Raw genomic sequence first — 25676 nt, forward strand, 5'->3', positions numbered from 1 at the left:
CAGATTTGCTGCTATTTACGTTTCCTGGATACCAGTTTCGGGTGTCTTCAGCATCACATAGTTGCTGCAGATTTGTAAGCTGCACATCAATGATTCAAGGCTCCTTTCCACCAAACCAAAAGATGTCCCACTGGACGGAGATCTGGTGATTGTGGGGGGCATATAAGTACAGTGAACTTATTGTTATGTTCAAGAAATTAGCTTGAGATCATTTAAGCTTTGTTAACCATCAAAAGAGGGATAGAGTTAGGGAGGGATAATGGGGTCGTCAACAATACTCTGTTAGACTGTGGCATTGAAACAATGATCAAGTTGTACTATGGAGCCCAAACTGTGCCAAGAAAACATCCCCACCACCAGCAGCCTAAACCGTTGAAACAAGGCAGACCTAATTCAGACCCAGTTTTGACCAAATCTTCTGAATGTTCAGATCAGGCATCATTTTCCAGTCTTCTATTTTCCAACCTTGGTCGGTCTGTGTGAATTAAAGTGTCAGTTTCCTGTTTTTAGCTGACAAGAATACGACCCGATGTAATCTTCTGCTGCTGTAGCCCATCTGCTTCAAGGTTGACATGTTGTGCATGTCATGTAATTGTCTTCTGCATACCTTGGTTGCAATGAGTGATAATGTTGCCTTCCTGTCAACTTAAAGCAGTCTGGCGATTCTCCTCTGACCTCTGGCATCAACAAGGCATTTTCCCCAGCGAGTGGTTGCTTACTGGGTATTTTTTTCTCTGGTAACTCTGTAACAAACGACTTAGTCTCACTTTTAGCCTTTTATAAATTCTTCGAATTATCGTGAAAAAGTGTTGGCATCACTTTACATCATCCCCACAGCTCTGCTGTCACAAGTCTTTGTCCTGTTTCGTGCATTTGATAAACTCAGTTGCACAACAAATCGCTGTTCTCTAGGAGAAATCTTGCTGCAGAAATGAGATTCCTGTAATCCGTTAGCCCAGAATATGACTTTCTTTTATCCATAATGTTCATGTTGCAGAAAGCTGATTAACGCTTTTCAATGCTTTAAAAGTCCCCATTACTTTGAAACTTCTTTTTTTTCCTCATTTGAACTACATGCAACATTTCCAGTGTGTTATCTGTATTTTTTACAAGGACATGTTCCTTGTTTTGGGTTTTTTTGGCTACCTGGCACTGAAAAGTAGAACTGAAATTGAAGTTTAAATGCCTATCATTCCAAAATCAACATGCCAGCTACCCTTGGAAATCCTCACACCCATGTAAACAGTTTTAAGCGGCAGAAACCTCCTATGAGAGAAATCTGAAAACTATGTATTTTCACAAGTTTCCCATTTTTTTGTTTTTAGGTCCCATGTTGAACTTCTGATCCCTCTGTAGCCTCCACCTTCTTCATCACCACGGGCTTACACAGAGACTAAACCTATCCCTCCTACCGTGTGCTACTGTTCCTACAGTTAGAGAAGTATCAGAAACGTCTTCATAGAATAGCTGTCTGTGGGGAGAACACAACTACTTCCTCTGTCATGCTACAGTGCTCTTGTAGAACTGAGACTTAAAGATGAAGAGTACCTCAGTCTCTTTGTTCTCTGCAGCTCTAGTTTGTGAGCAAAGCCCAGTGCAGCAGCTCTTCAGTCTCCCATGTTGAGAAAAATCCTGTGAGTCACCTAGATAATCATATGACTAAGTCACACTAAAGTAAAGCAAGTGGCTGACTGGAAAAAAATCCCTTGAAATGTTAGTCTGAATGTGCACTGCAGTATTGTCTGTTTTGGCTTTGCAGTGGAAATTTTCAGAGAGAAGAAAAAAAAAATCCAGATTAATCAATCAGTCTGTGTGCGTGCGTGTGATGTGTGCTACTCCTCCACATGTGGCTTCAATCTCTGCTCTCTATTCCGTCCCACCCCTCCTTTACCCTTTACAGAAACTTGTGACCACCGAAGACGTCTTTGTGGTTCAAAACAAGTCATTTCATATTGAAATTTACATCAGATTTGTCCTCACTTTTTTTTTTCTTTCATTATGACTCGGAATACGTCACAGCAAAAAATCCAGTTTTGCGCAGCGGTAGTCCATACAAACAGGTATAGTACGACTGTTGTAGTGTGTTGACTGATGAGCCAGTAAACAGACCCTGCGTCTCAGATATCAGTGAGTTTATTGCTCTGCGTTTAGATCGGTCAGTTCCGAGTTGTTTATTTGGCTTCCAGGTATGAAGCCAGTGAAACCCGCAACTCTCTCTCACAATCGTATGTGTATCCCCTCAGTTTGACCATGCAGTAATGGCTTTGTAGAATCAATAAACAGTCATGCAAGAACTTGTTCGCACAAATACACAAGTCTGTCTCCAGCGCATATAGAAACTAATCTCTCTTTTCTGCTTTCCCACAGACAAAAACACATTTTCTCCCTTCTTTGACCCTACTGCTCACTTTTTCCGGCACTCGTTTTAACATACACACATATAGAAGTATTCTGCATTCCCATACTTTGTCCCTAGGCACACTTGGCTTTTAAAGGTCACACAGATCTGCTGTCCGACCCTCCATCCCCTCATCTGCAGTATGTAATTCAGACCAGCAGCACCCAGTGACCACCATGGGGTAGAGGCTACACAACCACCTGACCAAACTGTCACCCACTCATCAAACAAGCACACAAACATACACAGCCGCCACCACAAGCCTTCGTTCCCCCCGCCTCTTTCCTGCTCCATCCCTGCAGCCATTATCAAAGGATCTGAACAACGTCAGCGTTATCTATCGGCTGTCTCCCATGGGAGCAGCCGAGCACATTGCACACTTATCATGCAGCACTCACTCTCGGTCTCTTTCTTCCAGCACACTCTAACATGCTTGCATGCACACACACACACACAAACGCACGCTACAGAGTGAAGATCAAAGGTTAAACATCACTTTTCATCAGCTGCGCCACCCTCTACTCTATCTGTCCTCTTCCTGTCTAATGGTTGTGTGTTTGTGTGTGAAGCTATGTGTACATGAGTACGAGCAGACGTTTGTCTGTGGTTGTGGGAGCATTTCTGTCCTCACCAGGCGACATTTTGGAGAGGCTTTTTTTTCCTTGCACACAGTAAATAAACAGTCCTGTCCTCCTCCATTGTTTTCCTCTATCTTTCTCCATCTCCTGGATGTTTTTTTCCCCCCTATGAAACTACAGTTTTGTTTGCATTAAGCGATTAATGGGAGACTTAGTGTTTCTTTTGTAGTTGTAAAATTGGCTATTAATTTGACGTATGCTCCAATAAAGTCTGTAACAGAGCCTTTCTATAATTTGATAAGTATGTGAGATTTTAAAGTGCATGCCTAGGAGTTTGCAAGTGAACTGAAAATCCTGCTCTCGACTCTTTCAGGGTTAAAAATAAAAAAGTGAGAGAGAGAGTGGGGTACTTCACCACTTAACCCCCCCGTGTGAACCCCAGTCCTGGCTAAAGCAGGAAGCGTGCACTTATTCTCGAGGTGTACGTTTACAGAACCTCTTTCTCTGCACCCTCAAATTTTTGTGGGTCAGGGGTTCAATACGGCTGCAGAGTACTGTAACGTTCAAGACATGAGGTATTCAAGTTTTATTCAAGTCTTTTCTCTTTTTTGGAAAACAACACGTCTTAACACTATTCACAGTAAACCTTGAGAACTCCTCCTCCTTCCAAAATAAGTGCTCGAGTATGAGTTTGGCAAGTGGATATTTTTGTGTTGTTTTTTTTCTAAGCTTTTCTTGTGGCAATAATTTTGAACTTCATAATTATCTCTGGTATTTAGAAATATTCTTGTGAGAGTGTGTTTCAACATCAACACTTAAGGCAGTGTGTGTGTAAAGTAAATAGAAATAAATTATGCAGTGTCTGGGAACACGTTCAGACTATGAAACCTGGTATGTTAACGGTTTCCTCCTAGCGCTGTATGAATTTGTCCAAAGTGGTTTGCAATTATTATTAAAACCAATTTCTTTCTTATTTTTGTAATTACAGTTCTTTATTTAGCTGAAGAAAGTAGACCTGTGTGTGTCTGTGCAATCTTTAAGACTTCATATGTAAATCACATTGCGTTCTAGCCGTTATCACTGTTGTTTCTTGTTGCATCTGGCTGACTTTCATTGCGAAGTCAAGCAGCCTTGCTCCATAGTTCATTAATGATAACCCCATCAGTGAGGTTGGCCACAAGCCGTCCCTTTCCTCCAGCTCTTCATTAGCACGGTGTTGTGGGTTTGAGCTTCAGAGCAGCCAGGCTGCACTCTGGGCAATCCAGGCTGCCATGCATATTATCACATTATTATGCTTCCTAGTGTGTGGGATTGAACATTTGCCGTAAGGCTTCTAAGCACTTTTACCCGCTGATCCGCCACACACTTGTAGAGTTTTTGATGTCATTGCGACCTACATGTAAATGTAGATTATTTTTAAATCAGCAGCATGCATATCTTTGACTCTGCTGTGTTTTATGTAAAGTATAATCCTCGTGGTGGATTTCTGCTGTTCATCAAAAAAATAGGTAGTAGCAGACGTAATCAAATAAATACGTTCTTTAGCAAATAAATGGTAAATGGTCTGTGTTTATATAGCGCTTTACTAGTCCCTAAGGACCCCAAAGCGCTTTATACATCCAGTCATCCACCCATTCACACACCTGGTGATGGCAAGCTACATTGTAGCCACAGCCACCCAGGGGCGCACTGACAGAGGCGAGGCTGCGGACACTGGCGCTACCGGGTCCTCTGACCACCACCAGGCAACGGGTGAAGTGTTTTGCCCAAGGACACAACGACCAAGATTGTCGGAGCCGATTACAAGGCGAACTCCCAACTCTTGAGCCACGATCGCCCCAGACTCCTCAGGGTTAAATTTATACTTAACATGGTTTCATAAGCTTTTAACATCTAGTGAGCTAATAGATTATTTCTTTTAGGATTTTCGACTCCACATTAATAGGCCCTTATGAGCTGTGCTTATATAACTGCCTCCAGTGCCACGACAAAGTTAGACAAAAGTTATATATAGAAGTTAATAATTGTGTTTTCCCTCATTTGCTGCTCCTGGAGGCTGCTACATGTCCTACTCTCCTGTGGATGGCTGCTAATTTTCTCTGCTAGAACTGATGCAGTGTACTTTTCTGTACCATAACAACAGCTCCTCTGGCTCAACCATATGTCGAATTTTTAGATTTTTACAGAAAGGATTTAATGACGTCTCCTGATAATTCGTGTGTTAAACAGAACTGGGTCGGATTGGGGGTTTATTTGGCCATTTCCAAATGCAGAGGCACTTGGCACACTCATTTTGGAAAATTTGCTTGCTACAACTGACATCTTAGTTTAGCTTAGCAAAAACACTGGAACAAACCAGTTATACTGCTTCTTTCAAGGTTTGCAAAACCCACCTACCAGCATGTTTAAGGCTTACCAACTAGCACATTATATTTCTTTAATTCATTCTTATATAAACAAAGTGGTTTAGGTGGGATTCTGTATAAGGGCTATTTTTTTGGAGTGATCAATCCTAGGCCAGCGGTAACTTAAGTTTCCGCTGGCCTATTAAAAAGTGGCAGCTGTGCCAGCAGTTTCCACCTATTTTCTGTCTTGATGCAAAACTAAACTGCTACCTTGAATCAATACAGGAACTATTCCATCTACCGTAATTCTCTGTTATAATCTAGTGCAAAATATCATTAAACATCTTTTCCACAAATTAAAATATAATATTCCTTGTCACTGCATTGCTGCTTCTTTGCATAAACTACAAATCCACAAATTAGTATGTAGACCCAAACAAGCTATTCATTCATAAAAATATGACCCCAAATAGCTACTAGCGGTAAAAAGTAAAGTGTGAGATTAACCATCCTTATCTTTTTTTGTTTCATTTTAGCTCACTGGCACTTCAGCACTCTTCACCAGCCTCTTAGTGGGCTCTGCACTATCGAAGAGCCCATTTTCTTTACTCCGTTGTTCTCATGGAGGTCTTATTGCAGAGGTTGTTTTATTTTTACCTAAATACTAGGTTTGGATCTCTATGGCAGCCTGGAATTGGTTTGGTTTTCTAGGAATTCATTTACCTTATCTTATTTTCAAAGAGCTGGGTACTGCTGTTTCACCTCAGTGTCTCTCTGAAATACCAAACTGTCCATGTTGATGATAGTGTATTACTACTATGTATGCTATTTGAAAGCAGATCAAACCTCTATTTTAACCATCATTACCATGTTACAGGTCACAATTTCTGTGTGAGGTCCTGCACATCCTAGATGTGGTTTGAGAAATGTACTGTAGCCAACCTGCCTGTCACTCCCAACTACTGGAGCTCCTTAAACTGTCCCTTAAGGCTGTGATTTAAAAGAAAAGTCAGGTGTGGGTGTAAATACAGCTTCATGCATTTTAGTGTGAGGGTCATCATACACACAGAGTAAACAACTAATTTAAATGCATGCTGTAATATGCACTGTTAAAACAGTTAAAATTTGAACTTTTGAATTGTATTTTTGGATGTTTTTCTACTCTTCCACATCATACACGTTAACTGTTCTTTACTCAGCAGGAACCACAAAAGCAAAAATTTAATTTAATGTTTTTGTGGTTCTAGTAATATGCAATGTGCTTCAAAATACAGCAAAAAAGAACGACCAGAAAGAGGCAGAGAGACCAGAGGAGGAGGGAAAGTGGTTCTGGTTTTTTCGCAGGTTTGAAGACACTGCGCCCACGTCTGGGCTACAACGTCCGTGTATTATCTGAGAAGTTTGAGTCACAGAAAAAGAAGAAATGACGTCGAGCTCCCCCAGGAGAACGAGAGAAAACAGTTCATTCGTGGCAGCAGTGAGAGTTGGAACGTGTGTGTCTGTCTGTGTGGCTGTGTGTGTTGGAGTTCAGGGTTCAGTGGTGTAATAGTGCACCCTTTTGACCATATTGAGAGCTGCAGCGTTACAAGATTGTGAGAAACTGAAAAGATTAAAAACAAAGTATTGCTCTAAGATCCCGCATGGTTTATGCAAAAATTCTTTAGAGTATCTTCAGCTCTGCAGCATTTCCCAGAGTAAAATGGGCCTGGAGACATAACCTTTTTATTGAAAAAGGGAGGCCTGTCACAAAGGCCAGATATTCTTGCCAAGTGAAATATGTTCGCGCTTACACAATGTTTGCTTAAGAGCTGTTTTTTTTAGCCTTGGATTTCTTGGTTCAATATGTAGTAATGCAATAAAAACGTCAGACACAGCCAGAAGACAATAAGCTCTTCGGTGCAGCTTTCACTGGAGAGTCGTATCTGCCACGTTCACACGTTCACAGTGCCCCGACAGCCAGGACATTAGGACTGCATTCCTCAGCCTGCCTTTGAAGTTTGTGGTATTTACTTTTCATCTAATTAAAAAGATTTAAATTGTGCACAACTTCACTGCAGCATATTTAATATATAATAGTCATATACTACAACTGAGATAAAATCCATCAACTTCAAAATGCCCTTACACTTTTATGTGTTGCTCTCCAGTGTGTATGTGCGTCTTAATGTGTCCAACAGCGCACATGTGTTTATGCGTTCTTGTCCACCAGTGCAGCTTGTAACTCTAGCCCAGCATGTTGCACAGAGGAACACCACAGATGTTCAGATGTTTCTCCTTGGAAAACAAACAGAGAGGCCATTTTCTCCCTGGACAGAGTGACTGTCAAAATAAGAGCCTCCCCCCCCTTGGATCTCCCCTGAAACAGAGACTCTTATTCATAGGTTCCTTACTCGCTCTGACCTGCATTTGCATGTGTTAGTTTTAGGTCAGAGTTTCTTCTACATTTGAATTTTATAAATATTTGTTTGCACATGCTTCTGGACTGCACATTTTTCTTGTGGCACACAGGGGAGAAGCTTTGAAGGTGAAGATGGTTCAGACTGAGAGAGATTTAAAGTCCAGGGAGGGGGATTAGAGAAGTCATGGTGGGAGAGCAGGGCGCCCTCTCCTCCTTCTGCCTTCCTCTTTCTGCTCCGCATTTGATTGATGTCTCGTGCTCTACAGTGTATGGCAAGGCTCCACCGGGGCCTTACAGGGCCCCAGGTGAGGACCTTGGGGAGACCGAAATGGAAGGGGAAAAAAATAGAAAAAACATGAGACGGTGGGCTAGCTGTTTTCTTTTTTGCATGTCATAGGCCAGCCATTTGTCTTTCAGCTTTACAAAGATGATATCATTGTTTTTTTTGTTTTACCTGACACATGCATCAGTCTCACACTGATGATGATGATGAGACTCAAAATGAGAGCATATACTTTTTCTGAAAAGACCCGCGTTTTGTGCCAGTGCCAGTAGTAGAAGATTGGTGTGATAAAGTCAGAGCAGAGGGGAAAGAAGAAAACAAGCTGTGTGAGCTGTGAAATTGAAGAGGATCAAAGTGTCAGCGAGTCGTAAATAAATCCTGGTCCCTCCCTGTGGGTAGATGGACAGGCTGTTGCATTGCACTGATTCCGTGAGCATCAGGAAACACACTCGAATCTTTATAACTGCATGTGCAAACTCTTAATACTGTCAGTACTTTAAGAGACGGTAACGCTGCTGAGGTTGCTCATCAAGACTGAGGAGGTGGTCCATTGAACCCTTATTGGCCGGCACGCTTTCCCAGAACTCTGTGTTTGTGTTTGATGCAATGCTGGAGACTCGCAGTGCTATGAGCTTGTTTCCTCTGAGCCACATGTGCTCTGCGGTGCTGAGCAGACTCAGAGCACAGCAGTAATGAGAAGTCCAGGTGCAGATTTTACCCTTGGGGAGGAAGTCCTTGTTTACTCATATTTAACCTTGTTTCTGACCCACCCACCCCCTTGTTTTTAAGGCATTCTGACCCCACGGACGTTCTGCTATGGTAGCCAAACTGCTCCGCAACATGTTAATGATACTCAACCGGTGGACTTTGATATTATATACTCAGATATGTTAAAACAAAATTGTACTTGTTACAAACCAAAACCACAGCTACATTCCAGTCACAGGCGAACACTGAAACACAAAGTGATGACATCAGTGCAGGTGTCTCAGCAGCACTTTTTTTTTTAAAGATTGCATAACATCTCTATAAATCCGAGGTTAACACAGATTTAAATCCCGCTAGTGTAGATACAGTGTTCTACACTGTTGTGCACTTTTATCTCTAAATATCATCATGTACTGGCTACAATAAAATGTTCATGACTGTTCAAAGTTAAAATCATGCCGCTTTTATAGACCTGACTTTATTTGCTTTATTCCTTTAAGTATAACCTGACAACACCAGTAAACTTTGTTATTATTAGCAGAACTTCATCTCAAACTTGTGACAGTTGAAATAAAATTTGTAGTAAAAAGAAAACAGCACTACCTGCCTCCCAGACAAGTTTTTCTAATTAATCTTTGTCTAATGATAATGTATAAAATGTGAAAATAACATGGCAGTATTTGGTAGTAGATGTTTTCTTATTACCCGACTCTGTACCTCCTCCTATTTTAATGGAGCGTTGCAGTGAATTTGGCAATAAGGTCAAGGCTAGAATTGTTCTTGACTGCAAAAAACATTAACAGGGAGGAGATATTCTACCAAATATTTTCTCTAACATGTTTTTAGGAGACCAAAAACATTATTAACAAAATAGTGAATATCAGACAAACATTCAAGTCAGGCCAGTTGGTCAAAGATTTTATGCCAAATTAATGTTAATATTGCCCCCTAACTGCAGGATGTGTAAATGAGCAAATGTTTGCTGAGTAAAAAAAAAGAATTGAGGTTTATGAAAACTTAGTTGTGCTTCATTAGAAGATTTTCCACAATGTTAATTAAGCAGAACTTGTTTTCCAAAACATCTTTACCCTTATTTTAGAGTGTGCCCGTATGATTAATGGCCATGACATCTAAACTACAGTTTCATGACTTACACTCATTTAAGAGCTGCACATCAGACAGCGGTTATGTTTGTTTTGACTAAAAACAGGCTTTCTGTTCATGGAAAAAGATGTTTACAACCCTCATAGGAATACCCTTTGACTTTATAAATGTTTTGCCTATTGCAAATTAAGTGTCATAAAGTTTTATACTGTTTAGACTGCTGAAGGAACTGCAGCCTTATAGACACAATGCATTCAGCTTTTTTTTCTTTTAGCTCCAAAACAAGATGCATGTAATTTATTCTCTGCATTGCTGCTGTCGTCCTCTAGGGGACAGACTAAACCAACTTTTGCTCACAGCACGCCTTAGTTTAAGTTGGGCCTCACTGCCCTCACCGCTGCCTGTGGAAGAAGGAGCTGTTGTGTCATGGTGTGTCTGTGTTTCTTGTTTTCTTAAACAAGATATGCAATCTCACTGCCCATCCTACAGTCAAAGTCTTTGTCAGCAATTTGGAGGATTAGAAAAGGAAACACTGTGAGCACTTTTACTGTGGAATGGCCTTATGTCTGCAGCCGCTGATGATCGGCCTCTAGAATGATCTGGAATTGAGGAGTGATGAAAACTGCACCTTACCATCTGCTGACGTGTGCACGGTGCTTATCCAAGTACGTGCACACAACCACAACATATTTTAATACAATTTTTTTTTTTTTTTTTTTTTTTTAAAACCTCTCTGTCCGGGTTTGGCACATGCACACACTCAGTCATCACAGTGCTAATGACATTCTTTCACACACATGCAGCTATGATTGCACAGCAGGTTCAGTTGGGTTCAGTATGTGACCTACAAGAGGGGATTGCACTGTGACTTTGTGACTGTTACAGATTCCAAATGTGCACATTTTACAGTCAAAACTAGATTTAGGATTGTCAAATAAATAATTTATAATTAGGATTTTTTTTTTTTTTTTTTTTTTTTAATGAGGTGTTGAGTGTTTTGTTTTTTTCTGTATTACATAACGCTTTAATGGCCAGCCAGCTGCATGATGATGTATCTTTGGCTCCTGTAATCAAATCCCTCGTGCTCACTGTTAATTAAAGTTCAGTTGTTTCAAATGGCAAGAGAAGCCATTCTCATGCACACATGCATGCTTGCATATGCACAGGTACCCCACATACTTACACGCTTTAGTGCACACACATGCACAAATGAAAGAGACCCTGAGCCTTTGAGATATACTGTGCCTATTCATTGCAAGGAGCCTTTTAAGCATTTCTAAAGGGCTTCTTATGTCAACTTCCCACTTACCCGCAGACACTCAGATCCTGCAAACTGTCCAGATAAGCAAGCACCTATTGACACACTTTATGAACTCAGACACCCAAATTGAGAGTGAATACAGTTTTCATAGCATTCCGTAAGTAACTTTGCTCCCAGTGTGTTTGCAAGTGCCTGCTACTTAACTACACAGCATTGTATCCGTTACGATTTGATGTACATTACTGGTTGCATTTTACAAGTATGGTGCATGTTCCATGTATAGTTGTAAAAATTTTAGTTAAAACCAGTGGAGATATAGTAGCAAAAAGTTTACATTCCTGAAATTTTCTAAAATTATGCAAAAATATGGAGGTAAAGTTTAAGAAACTTAATATTAATAGGATAAATTCAGAAAGAATATGATATGAGTTTTTAAAGGTATTCTATTCCATCTTGCATAACTAAAAATAAACTCTCATAATTCAGCTTTCGGACATGTTTTATCCTTTTTTTTTTTTTTTTTTTAACGCCAGTGCTCTCCTAGCATCATTGTCACACACAGGAAGCTGATTCCATGAAGGCAAAGCTAATGGCACATTGAAAATTAGATTAAATTAAAACGTATACAGTGGAACCACGACGACCCATCGCGCGTTTTGACTGAGGCGATGCTGAACGATAGGCTATAGGCTAATTGCTAACTAGAACAACAATACGTGGTTCAAGTGGAACAGCGAAGCGCAAGTACAGAAGCCAAGGGGTTGTCACATGTTTCGGAAGGCATTGTGGGCATTGTAGGCTCAGCCAGTCAGAGCCAGCGGATTTCGTTACTCGGGCATTTTGCCGTAACACGGGCAAAAATATTGCCGTTCAGTGCCTTCGTATCTTGAATTTTTTGTGAAACGGGGTATTCGTAAGTCTGGGTTCCACTGTAACAGGTAATTAGAAGAGACTTATCTCTGGCTCTCTTCCACAGCATGTCTTTAGCCTGAGCCTGGTTCTGTCGTAGCTTTCTTCCTGTTAAAAGGGAGTTTTTTTCTTCCCACTGTCACCAAAGTGCTTGCTCATAGGGGGTCATATGATTGTTGGGTTTTTTCTCAGTGTGTATTATTGTAGGGTCTACCTTACAATATAAAGCGCCTGAAGGCGACTGTTGTTGTGATTTGGCGCTATACAAATAAAATTGAATTGAATTAAACTGGTATGATCACTCCAGTCTGATTGCGATTGATTTATTGATTTGGATTTAATTACACAACTTGTTCTTTACATTTTGCTGCACTTTATAAAATAAAGATGTGGAGCTCAGGGCTTTTACATTTTCCTGCTGTAACATCTAGCAGATTTGACTTGCCCTGTTTGGACTGGATTACGGTGAACAATGATAAATGTAGTTTTGACACAAATGACTGCATAATACATATTCGATCCGATTACAAAACGCATGAAATATTCAACAACTACTCAGCAGACTTGTGTGCATGTAATAATTCTTTCCGAGAAGAATATTTTGCATGTGCTTAAGTCTCGCTCAGATGCAGTTATGTAACTACTGAGAAATTCATGAGACAGGAGAGCTAACATGCTGCATATGCATTCAGTCAGGCAGCCACAGTTAAGCTGATGTGGATATGGGGAGTTTGTTCAACATCTTCAACATAACACTTTATACAAGACACACTGCTTTCCCCTGCTCCCCCTCGTCCCTCTATATTAAAGAGAGGACTCGGGTTGCATTGCGTGCAGAGTTGTAATTTTGACTTTGTCTGGAATTGGTGTAATTTCTGTGTACCTCTCCTCCAGATTTCTAAGATTTCTACCCCAAAACCGTGAAACACTGCAACCGCTGTGATTATAACACACTCCGCCATTCAAACACACTTGCAAACACACAGCACTGTAATTACAAAGGATCAAAGACAGATTTAGCATGCCTGACATCTCAACTAATAGCACATGACGGCACGCTAAAGCGCAACTCATAAGGAGCAATATCAAAGAGAAGTTTCAACACTGTTTTTTTACAGTGAAGTTTTTATGTCTTATTTAACACTGCAGTCATGAGTCAGCTGATGTCTGGCACAATCGAAGAGTTTTAAATAAAAAAGGAAAAGAATTTGAGTACTGACTTTAATATGAAAAGAGGTAATGTGCCATTCACAAAGTATGGTAAAGCTGTAGTGTTTGTGCAGCTTTGTTCACACAGTGAAAGTGTGTGAGTGTTTGTGCGCCTACCCATCTGATCTGCTTTTAAAGACCTCAAGTTAGATGAGAAAATTAGGGCCTGCCATTCTCTGAATTAGCAGATTGGTATGTTACCCTATGATTTAAACTGGTGTCCTCACATTCAGCTCAGAGATAGCATTAGACACATGTACCCTTATCCTTGTTAGTCATTTATTATACTCATGCATACTGGCAGAAACTCCCTTTAGTGGTGACAGGGTGTTTTCTCCATCAGAGGGTGAGTCCTGCGTGCTCACTGTTTGATCACACCTGTTAGCAAACAGCATAACATCTGAGGGTTGCCACGCCACTGCATCCCACATTCCTGTCATCTAACATAGCCACCAAGCTGACATGAAAGTGCTCTGTGTTATTAAGGCAGATCCTTTTGCTCTCCACAGTTATGCTGTCTGCGGGCTGCTTAACCATGATAGTTTTCTCCATAAGTGGCAGAGTGGAGACCACACCTTCCCCAGCATGTAATTAATCACATTAGCTGCCTCGCACTATCTCTTGTAGCAGAGGTGTGTGTCCTTTTTGGAAATGACAAGAAGAGGAAATAAATATAGAAACTCAGATCCACACTAAGAGTTGTGCTTTGCAAGGTCTTATAACAGTGAGGGAGGTGGGAGTTAAAAGTGAGTGCTTGATGGCCTAAGGGGTGTGTGTGTGTGTGTGTGTGTGTGTGTGTGTGTGTGTGTGTGTGTGTGTGTAGCATTGTTCTGTACTTCTTAAAGAGTCAGTGAAGCAGCTCAGATTAACAGGTCTTGTGTTTTTTGTCAAGTGGGCCACTCTGAGAAGGATTAAGTTCTCACAGTGGAATTCACACAAGTATATGCCCAACTTTTTCCAACTTGGATGCTGACACAGCAATCCAGCTCTCAGCTTTAATTAGTTTATCACTGATTAAAGGTGGACGTCCTATTTTGTTTTTTGTCCTTTTAGATCTGCCATTTTTGCATTAAGTGATAATAAATAGTGGTCCTTTTGACTAGTTCGACACACATCATTCAGGTATTTAAAAGTGTAAAGTGAAGAAAAAGCTAAACTGTTAAGAAAAATTGGTGGATAAAGCCTCCATAACACCCCCTATTGATTTGTGGGCTACCATTTCTCAGGCGACTCCGAAGCCCAGTGACCTTGACCAGAAATCAAGTTTTCTGAAAATCTTGTGAACGGTGTAACTTGGGAAAGATGCAACTTTTGGATTTTCAAAGTTGTAGTCTGGTTCGACTCTCAGTCTGATCTCAAGGTCAAGGCCAAAGGTGAACTTTTCAGAAGATCGCCTAGGGATTTCAAATTGGTGCATCTACTAGTAGAGTGAAGGGTAGAGCTGGCAGCCGCTGGTACATTTACATTTTTTTTGTGTTTAAAAAAAAAAAACAAAAGTTTATCAACCTATTAAATTTTAATTAATTTAAACTCAATAAATTGCAAATATTCACATGAAATTGTTTAAAAAGTTTGTCTGTGTGGGAACAACTCCCATTGAGAAACGCTGCAGTTACCCTCCCTTAATGTCCTTCCACTGGTGTTGGTCTTTAGTCAGTGGTGCTGTGGCCAAACTTTGGTTGGCCTCCAGGGAAATAGAGAAATAGCTTTTGGAAAATGAATTCATAAATGTTAGAAATTCTTCTTAACGGTGTATGTAATTTGCTGTTTTTATCAGATTTTATGAACATGCACATGCTTGCATCATCTTCAACTTCCTCATAACTTTGATTTGCTGTTCATTTGCATAAAAGTCCATTATGATTTTCCTATATTTATTATTGTGTTAGCAAATGGAAAGTACACAAATCCCTGTATATCAAAAGATCCACCTCAGTGATCAAAGATTTTATGGTTAATTTTAACCTGCAAATCTGTCTGAGGTTAACCTTGACCGAGCTGGATACAGTGTTTGTTTTTCAGTTGTCAGGAAGCATCATCATGTAAGGTAAAAGAGGCACGACAAGCATGTAGCTCAAAAAGCCCACTACTTCCGTCTCTCCTTTTTCATCCCGGCGTTCTGCAGGAAAGATTTTCTTCCTCAGCATTCCACACGGGATTACCACGTCTGATATAAACTCTTTTTAGAAAGTTGTGCTCGGCAGCATGAATCCTTCTCCCCCTCGCTTAAAAATCACGTACTCTCATTCTTTTCTCAGACCAGAATAGAATTTTTGATCACGTTTCAAAATAAGCTGTGATATTTATAAGTAGTCGGGTTGTCTACATTCCACTGATAAGTACAGAGTGATTAGTTTGATTGTGGGGTCAGCCATAGACAGTGAGCTGTTGCAGTGCAGTTTCAGTGTTTTGAGGGTTGTTGAGGAAACAGACTGTGTTTTTCTAATTTAATGTTCCCTGTGTTCTTTAGCAGAGAGTGCACTTCTTGTGAGATGAATAGTGTGGCATTGGTAATGAACACAAATGCTTCCACATTTTTTACTTCCTCTTCTTTGATGATTTTTTTTTTTTTTTTACTTGATTGTTTACGTGCACAGTGCATTCAGTCTTTGTTGGTGCAGCTGCTCTGTTATATGCTCGAGAGAATATTTTTCTTGAACCTCAGTTGTAACTGTACATTTGGAATTTTTCATAATGTGGAGAAAACACACAAAAAGGCTCCGGTAATTAATGCGCTGATCCTTGTAACAATTATTTCCTGTATAAGCAAAGCCTGATCTGTCCGATATGCCTGCACTAGGCGACATCTTTCTCTGCTAGCATGAGAATTGGCACTCTCCTGTATTTTGACTCAATCCTGCATACACTGTCTTGTTGCCATAATAACTCAGTAGAGGGTAAATCATGGCTGAAAATAGTCCCCAGCAAATACACCTCTTGTTTCAGTAATGGGTGATCTAAAATATGTATATATAGACAATTACTTAGCGATAAAAAGGCGTGTTTGTACAGAATACGTGATGTATGAATGTGAAAAGTGGCTTAGTTTGTGCTTATAGGGCAAAAACTTAAAGTTTATTTTTCTTTTTATGACATTATGTAATCACAGTCTCTACTAAATACAGTTGTGGTCAGAGGTTTATATACTTATCGTGGACATGAATTATCGTGGTACTTTTAATGATTTCTTTTTTATGTTCTTTTTCCAGGACTGTACTAGCTTACATCTTTAATCTGTAATTGGGTTCACAAATTTGAAATGATATAATCATTTCAAACTTGTACACCCAATTCTTGTTTGTTTAAAGTCATTAAAGATGTACAATGTACAGTACAGCAATGATGAGTTCATGTAAATGTGTGATCTTAACTGTATAATACGCATATGTCACCACTCCCCCTCTTTATTTTGGATAGGCGAGTGTTTAACTATGAGCTAACTCTTGCTAACGTTGTTAGCCCAAGATGAATCTGTAAAAACAAATCTACTCATCTGTTAATTAGTGCTAAGAAACATGTAAAGAAAATACCAATTCACACATCAAACAAGCTACAGCCCTTTGTGTCATCATGCAACAATAGACAACTTTAATAACATTTAAACGACTGAGATATCCTATAAAATCAATTTCCTGTACAGTTATAATGACAAAGAGATTAGCTATTGAGACAAAACAGTGTGTTTTTTCATAACAGTTTGCAAACATGTTTCTTTGCGCACTAAAGTTGGGCTTTGACACACAGGAATCTAAAGGGACTCAACTACCCACTGAGGAAACTTCAGTCGTTGGCACTTAGCCTGTTTTTTTGGTTTTCAGCCTCTGAGGTTGTCGTATAAAGTGGTAAAAAGAAGGCCTGTCTTTTCTTTATGTACAATCCCACACAGCTGTGGTATAAAAGCTTGTCATCTGAATCATCCAAGCTTTTATGTGAATCAATGCGTTACACATTCAAAAAAATAGCAACACCTACTTTTATGAGAACTCATCAAATCCCATCTTTTCAACCTGATAGTAGTTTTACTTCAACAATGAATATTTTAATATTTCTTAAGTCTTCAGCATCATCTTCCAGCTCTGCTTATTACCTAACATCCTCCTCTGGTTGGTTCTTTTCACCTTGTGAGTGTCACAGGTTATGTTCGCACCTCTCTTAGTAATTTATTGCTCACCTCCGGCTCTGTTAGATCAAATTAAGGAAACACTCAGTCAGCTGTTTCCTGCCTGGACTCTTACTGGACTCTTTACCTAATCTCTTTGTCTCTAAGCAGTGTAGTGTAGCGATGAGTCAGACTTGAATAATATTTTCTTATCTACTAAACAAGTTGGTGTCTGTTAAGATGGGTTGTTTCTGGATATAAATGCATACATGGAAATGGCAGAGCTGTTCATATGACAGCTCTCATTTATTTTCCATCATCGTCCAATGTTGTTCACTTAATTTAAAAAAAAAAAGAGAGAAAGAAACGGGGGGATAAAGATAATTCAGCTTGCATATTTGCATGTGAGACACGTGTGCTGCCGATATGGTGGGTGGCGTGACTGTGCCGCGTGAGATGAATTCAGACACAGGTGTTCAGCCTCGCCGCCAAACTGGATGTTCCCGGGTCAGCACCTGGTCCTGCTCCTGCTCGGTGTCTGCAGATCAACATCCAAAGCACAGGTTGCTCGGGGTGGGACCTGCATCCAACTCCTAGCTCTGGGCGTGTACTGTATTCTTTGGCAACAAGTCGAGCAGCTCCCTCATGGCAGACACGCAAGCGCTCAAAGAGATTTACACATCTCCCTCTACCTCACCCTCATATTGGAGTGGACTGCCACCACTAACACACCCACTATGCACAGACAGTATTTTAGTTGATTGCTTTCAGTAAATCAGTAAAATTTACTGCGTGTTTGCCTGATCCCCCTTTTCTTTTGCTTCTCACTGTAGAAATGCTAGTGACTAACATTTGTAGTAGTGTGTTTTTTAGGACGCTTTCCCCCTCTGCGGGTGTCTGGAAAGATAAGACCCACATCTGTCTGAGGCTTCACGCTCAGCTCAATTGAATAGACCCGCTGTTTTTTTGTAGGAGTTTACCGCTCAGCCTGGGCAACGCGGGAGAGCAAATTCAGCGGACCAGACACTTTTACATTCCTGAAGACAGCAAATCAAAACAAAGACACGCTTTGCTTAATTTGATATCATCTATATGGGATGGGGAAAGGAACTAACAGAGATCAAAAAAACCCAAGCTAGCATGCTGAAAAAGTAAAGCTGTTCACTCTAACTGCTGAAAGTGATGTATAGCTCTACATATATAGCATGCCAAATACCATAAAGCAAACTATTTCTGCAGGTCTGTTTTTAGTGTTGTGAAAATCCTCCTGAAGATATAAGAGTTTGAGGTGGCGTAGGTGCTCTTGCACTCCATCAATTTAGCTTGCTGTGCATAAAGGGCGATTTTTACCACATGTTCTGCGAATGTTCGATTTTATCTTCAAAACTCACATGTTCCTAACACACAATGTATACATCTGGCTTTGCTTTCATTCCAGAAGTAGGTCTGTGTAAGACATGAGCTCATGGTTTGTTATGTAATATTTAGGTAAGAGCTTTAAGAGAGTTTCCAGGATTCAATGGTAACCCTGTGGTGGTAGAAGTCATGCATGGCCCTTTGAGTCTGCTTAATTAGACCAATGTTGGGTTTAGCTGAGAGCAGTAGTGAGTGTTTCAGAGAAATAGAGATATCTTGTTTTTTAGTGTCTTCTGCATTCAACAATATAATTTTTGCTTTAAAGTGATGTCCACAAAATCAAATGTATATATTATGCAGCTGTTTTTATTTTTTATATTGACAGCTGCTCATCTGAACAATTCACACTTGGTGGGTTTATTGTTACAGACCCGAGTTGGGATGCGTGGTTCGTGTATTGTGGCTAAAATTGCTCTCAATTCCCAGGATTCTTGTGGTCTTTGGTTTCCTACAGTGATTGCTGTTTGGGCCTCCCTGTGAGTGTTTGGTTATCTTTGTGAGGGCATTCATTGACATTCCTGAACCTCTTACCCGTAAGGTTTATCCTTAACAAATTAATGTGCAATTTAAACCTAATTCAACCCCAAAACAGGATGTGGATAAAAAAAATGAAAACAGGCCAAAAAACTTCTAACATTTGCAAAGATTTAATCTTTTTGATGGCCCAGAACTCAATCTAGCTCAAAAGATAGCTGGTCATGATTTTTTTTTAGTTTTTTTATTTATTTATTTGTTTTTATTGTTTTTGCATTTCCTGTGAAAGATGGCTAAAATCACTTACTCATCTTTTTGGATGAGTGGTTCTTGATAAAGCTGTATCCCACAATCTGTCCACTGTGCACAGTCACATGCACACACTCCTTCAGTGAGTGTATCCTTAAAGCTGTCCGCTTTTGCCTGCGTGTAACGCGATTAGTGGATATCTGTAAAGTGTGCCGGGAAACACGAGTGAAAGAACAAACAGATGCTACGTTAGTTCAAGTGAAAACGCCTGTTTCTATTGCTCATGTCTTTAAAACTGCACAACTCACACTCTCGATGAATAAATACTACTTAAGGCCAGAGAAAAATAATTTAAACAAGAGTTGGGTGTAAACCGTTCTGTTAAAGCAGCCACAATTAATATCTTTGTAATAACTGTGCATCATTTGGCAATGCCTGTGTCAGAACAACGTGACAGGCTCTGTAGTGAAGGGTCCACAAAGAATTGCCTGAAACTCCCTCATCTCTCAGCTTTATAAACCCTTCTAATTTCAGCTCAGTGTTTTGTATTCACTGTGCAACTTAACTGTTTTGATTCACTCACATGGCTCGGAACAATATTTTTGTCTGTAGCAGACATCTGTTTTCATTTGTTTCATTTCATTGTAGACTTCATGTCTAGAACCAAAACGGCAGACACACACTTATGTCCCGCAGGAGTTGGGAGATACCAAAAATGGAGTTAAAAGGGTCTAAATGTTGACGTTTTGCCAGGTGACTACAATATACACCAGAAGAATCATCCTATCACTGAGGGATTAAAAAAACAAGCAGGTTTTACTGATGAATGGATCGATGGATGGGATTTTTTTTACTGTGCAGCAGCAGTGCTGTTGTGGGTCATACCTGCTAAACATCAGAATGTTTCCATTGATATTATGAAATCATGTAAACATTTGTCATACTTCAGGATGTAAGTGTGGTAAATATATGTAGCCAGAAGTATGCATATGCTGCCATAGACCACGAGTATGGGCTAGAAACCGTGATGAAAACCTCGTACCTGCAGGAATGGAAGCTGCCTGTTTGTTATTTGACAGTCCATGCAGTATTAAATCTGGGGCGCTACATGAACCCGAACATACTTAAGCAGATAAAACATTTATGAAATGCACATTTGCATGCAGAAACTATGACTTGGCCCTTATTGTGGCTAAGTGTTACCGAGCCAACAGAATAACTGTAGACTAGTCTTGTTGCGTTATTGTTGTTTTTAGGATTCACCCATTCATCATTCCAGTTTCTGAACTACTTATCCTATTCAGGAGTGCTAGAGGAATGCTAGAGTCTATCCTAGCTGTGAATAGGGTGAGAGGCATGGACTATGTCCCCAGTGACACAAGCCTGTAACCTGGCTGGCAACCTTCTTGTGACTTCCAGCAACAGTTTAATAATTGAAATCACAAATTTTAAAGGCTAAGCAGCTGGGATTGGGGAATACACATTTTTCCTACTAAACTCAGTTTAAACTTTGCTTTCCTAACACTGTGAAACAAAGTGTAACTTATAAATACATATTATGAGTATATAAATGTAATGATTTGGCATTTATTGGTTATATAGTAGATAATAACAAAACAGAACAGAACTGAGATGAACAAAATGAAAAATACAAAAATGTGTTTATCTTATTTGCACTCATTTCAGTTGAGTTCAATTAGTCTTTACTGCACTTTGGTGTAATTTGTGGTAGCACTAGTTTGTCCTTTCTCTGGCTTTCACTGTGTGTGCAACTGCTCATTACTTCAGTAATGAAGCAGATAAAACAAGAGTGAAGTGACGTTCACGGCATTAATACGTGCTTCAATACGTGCAATAAGATCTTGTTGTAATTCCGGTTAAAATGTACGTCAGGTTTATATGATATAGGTTGTGCATTTTTATCACTGAGTGGACCAACATGTCCAAGCAGAACATGAGCCAGTTCCTGACTGTAAGGAAACTGTAGCTTAATGTTGGAGTCACGCCGCTGCGTGAAAAGCACTTTTATGTGTAAACTACTTGTACAAATGGTGGAGTCATCATTGTTCTTTTTGTTACGAGCCTCTCAGAGTCTGTAGTGCTGATTCAGTTTTCAGGTCTGTGTTCTGTAACACAGCTGACCTCCTTGTTAATTAAAGGCAGGCAAATCCCCAAGCTGTGTGCTGTGGAACTGCAGGTGCCCCTCAACCCACTTTGCCAGAAGCGTTCTAAACGGACGTCTTGGGCGCCATCGTTTAGCCTTCTTCACTATCTTCTCACTCGGTTTACTTGTCTTTGATATTTTTAAGCCCCACTCTCCTTTTCTCACTGCCATTTCTCTTTCTTCTTAAACGCTGTCATTTTGCTTCCCTAGGCACTTCTTTAGAAAGAAGGGAACATTAGATTTTGATTAGGCTGCAGTGCTTTCCGCTGAAATAAAGGAGCTCTTGTCCTCCCTTGCGTTTACCTTGATAATTGGTTTCAGTACACACCCAGCTGAGAAAATTACCCACAAAAATGAACATGCCACATCTTATGGCCAATTGTTTTTGCAGAATCAAATGGGTTGTTTTTGCCTATTTAGCTTTCCTCTCTGGCCAGTTTTGAAGCAAAATGTAATGTGTCTACTTTTAGATGAATCTGTGGTTTTTAATGTTCTGTTAATGAGACTGTGTGCTTGTTTTTTATTAGGTTGTACAAATCCTGAGGAGCTGACCGCAGAGCGAGTTCATTCTGCAGTGGAGAAGATGTTCAAGACCCTCCGAGGTTTGAGCAGCACCAGAAACCACCTCAAGCAGCTACGCTCCATCTACACTGCCAGCGATGGAGTTCACCAGGTTGGAGGCACACAAACTCTGACTGCCAGCCTCAAAACACATGTTACAGGGGTGGTTTGCTTTACCCGTATCAAGTATGAACACTACCACAGCTTCAAGTTAATACAGAATACAGTTTTTAAATGATGATTTCATTTATTAAGGGATAAAAGATATCCAAACCTACCTGGCCTGATGTGAAAATATAATTGTGCTCTAAACCTAATAATTGGTTGTGCCATCCTTGGCAGGAAGAACTGTATTTGTGTCAAGTATTTGTGTTAGTGGTAATGAGTCTTTCACTTTGCTGTGGAGGATTTTTGGCCCATTCTTTTTTGCAGAATTGTTTTAATTAGGAGCGTTTTCCAACATGAACAGCGTGTTTAAGGTCATGTCAAAGCATTTTAATCAGATTTAAGTCTGGACTTTGATTAAGCCTCTCCAGAATCATCATTTTGTGTTTAATCCAAGTGCTCTTGAGCATCAGGGTATATACTGATGGCCAGACATTGTCCTTTAGGATTTTCTGGTAGAGATCAGAATTCATGGTTCCATCAATTATGGCAAGTTTTCCAAGTCCTGAAGCAGCAAAGCAGCCCTGGACTATCACACCAGCACCACCATGTTTGACTGTTGGTATGATGTTCTTTTTTATAAAATGTTGTGTTAGTTTTTCACCAGTTGTAACAAGTTCCACTTGTGTCTTGTCAGTCTCTGGGATCATCAAGATGTTTTTAGACACATGTGGGATGAGCCTTTGGTCAGCAGTGATTTTCTCCTTGGAACTCTCCCATGGATAGATGTTTTTTGCCCAGTCTATTTCATATTGTTGTTCCTCTGACTGACACCTGCAGTTCTATAGATGATATTCTGGATTGTTTTTTGACCTCCTGGATGATCCATTAATGCGCTCTTGAAGTAATTCTGGTAGGCTGGCCACTCCTTGGAAGATTCACCACTGTTCCAAGTTTTCTCCATTTGTGGATAATGGCTCTCACCGTAGCTCACTAGTTTACTTTCAAATCGTTTCCAGCCTGATAGATATCAGTGACATTGTTTCTGAACTGTTTCTGTAGATCAAGGTGTGATGTATTGCTTTTTGAGATCTTTTAGCCTACTTCAGTTTGTCAGATACTTTCCATTTAAGAGATTTCTTTCTCAACAGGCCAGGAATTAATGAGGCCCGGCTTTGGCCTGTGTAATTGAACTCAGCTTTCTGAAAACTGTGGTGAATCACACTTAATTCATGATTTAACAAGGGGGACATTTTACTTTTTCACATAAGCCAAGATAGGTTTGGAAAGCTTTTTTTCCACCTTAAGAAATGAAATAATTAATTAAAAACTGGGTTTCATGTTTCCTCTCGTTAACTTTGTCTAATATTAAAATTTGCTTGATGATCATGAACGTAAATATTACAAATATCTTTTAGAAATCAGGATGGTGTAAACACTTTTTCACTGCACTGTACATGTAACTTTTTACTTTGTGTTTTATTTAACTACTCCATGTAATGTTCACTCTTGCAGTGGTTGTAGCTAGGGGTGGGTTTTAATAATCGATTCATCGATTAAAATCGATTCTGGCTTGGATAATGTGATATCGATTCATTAAAATCCTGAATCGATTTTTTTATATAAATATATTTTGCCCAAAATTCCAGAATCTCAGGTGAAACGTCACAAAATTTCAACAACCACCAAACATTTAAAACAGTAAATGAGAGCAGGTACACGGCTTCTGCACAAAGACGTAAACACAAAGCGTGGACCCGCGGATCAGAATCAGTGAGATGTCGCCTTTCTCACCCGACGGCACGGACACGGTCGGGGCTGAAAGCCGACAGCTCGCTGACTCTGATGTTTCGGCGGGTCTGCGCTTTGTGTTTATGTCCTTTTTGCGCTGATCATAAAGCTGTTAGTTTTATCTCTCTCCAAACAATATTGACCAAACCAGCAGCAAAAGAAGATCCAAACTACGCTTCACATAAACATCGTCATGAATTCCCTCTTACTTTTGCTGTTTTGCTTCGAACACGATAAAATCACACTTCATGCACATCTCTCTCTCTCTCGCTTTCTCTGTGTACTTCAAGAACAGTTTCCCGTTTATCCCCAAAATCTGTTTTCTGCATTATTCTCTTGCTTGTTACACACAAGTCTACCGTTGTTTACAGCACTGTCGGCCGATGTTTTTTTTTCCTTTTACTTACTTCCGAAAAGAAAACCTCATTTCTGCCGTTCAATACTGAACAAATTTATAAACTTTTTAAAATTATACAAAATGCAAAACGCTTAGCCGTGTCTCTAATAAAACCGCTGTAACTTCAGAGGTAATGTTCATATGTTGATTAATGGTTTTCTTTTGTTTTTGATGTACTGCAGAATATTTTTATAAAATCCCAGGCCAGGAAAACCACCTTCATGTTTTTATGTGTTTTATCTTCAGCTACTTTGACACAAAGGCCTCTGCTGTGACGCTCACACCTTTGATAAAGTCTGGAAATTGTCAGCTTCCTTTTTATAGATACAAAAATATGTAAATGTACTGATCTGAATTATAATATTTCTGACTGTCTGAGGCAAAATTTCCCAGATTCAAATAGAATCGAATCGAATCGTGGATCGAATCGATTCTAGAAATCAGTGACGATACCCAGCCTTATTTGTAGCACAAGCACAGATTTACCAGAGGACCTCTGACCTCTCCTGCTTTTGTTGCTTTCCCTTTTGCGTCATGCAAGCATGCAGGCACATGGGACTTCACTGCGAGAGCCTCGTCACACTCGTCTTGGAGCTTATGTAACTCCAAAGGCCCTCTCAGTGCATCTGAAAGCTTTGTCCTTTTGGTATAGACAGTGACATTCTAGAGTGGCGGCTTCACTGCTGTTGTCCTTCATTCTCATTGGGCAGTTTGTCAGAGAATTATAGGCCAGGAGAAATATTCTTGGAACTTAAGCTTTTGCTGAAGTTTCATTTAACAATACTTCTGTGTCCTTGTCATTTAGTCTTTTTCTTGTCTACTTCTCCTCCTTCTACCCTCTGAGGTTTATTTCTTGAGTGATTCTCTCAAATCTTACATCAATAATTTAACCAATCACACAGCCATGATGTAGAAAACCTTGGAGATGAAGTTCGTCAGAATAGTGAGATAATATGGTTGAAATGCATTTGAATGTTGCAATCTTTTATCCATTGTACATGCTTTTTCAAACATTTTAGCCACAGTATAAAGTAAATGACATTTAATATAAAGTAGTTACTATAGTCATAGGAAAATGTAATTACTTTGTGAAATAACTTACTTTAGTTTCTTGACAAGAATGAGAGCTCTCTTTCTCTCTGGCTTGCATGCATTCACAGAAAATCAAACCACAGCTAGCTAACTTCAAAGACTGGGATCAGTGACGTGAAGTCTTGCCTGTTTGCA

At 39.9% G+C, this 25676-nt stretch overlaps 1 protein-coding gene across 1 annotated transcript in view; it reads left to right on the top strand.

Annotated features, from left to right (window-relative positions):
- The window catches only part of scfd2 (sec1 family domain containing 2), a 101910-nt gene that overhangs the window by 62520 nt on the left and 13714 nt on the right, over positions 1 to 25676 (top strand). The window contains exon 6 of the mRNA XM_085266441.1: positions 22123 to 22268. Coding sequence (XP_085122567.1) covers positions 22123 to 22268 — 146 coding nt within the window. The remainder of the gene's footprint in view (positions 1 to 22122; positions 22269 to 25676) is intronic.

This window comes from Mchenga conophoros, linkage group LG23 (assembly GCF_057382185.1).
Source record: "Mchenga conophoros isolate Kocher_MC1m ecotype Shallow Benthic linkage group LG23, M_conophoros_male_GT1.1, whole genome shotgun sequence".
Taxonomy (NCBI): Eukaryota; Metazoa; Chordata; class Actinopteri; order Cichliformes; family Cichlidae; genus Mchenga; species Mchenga conophoros.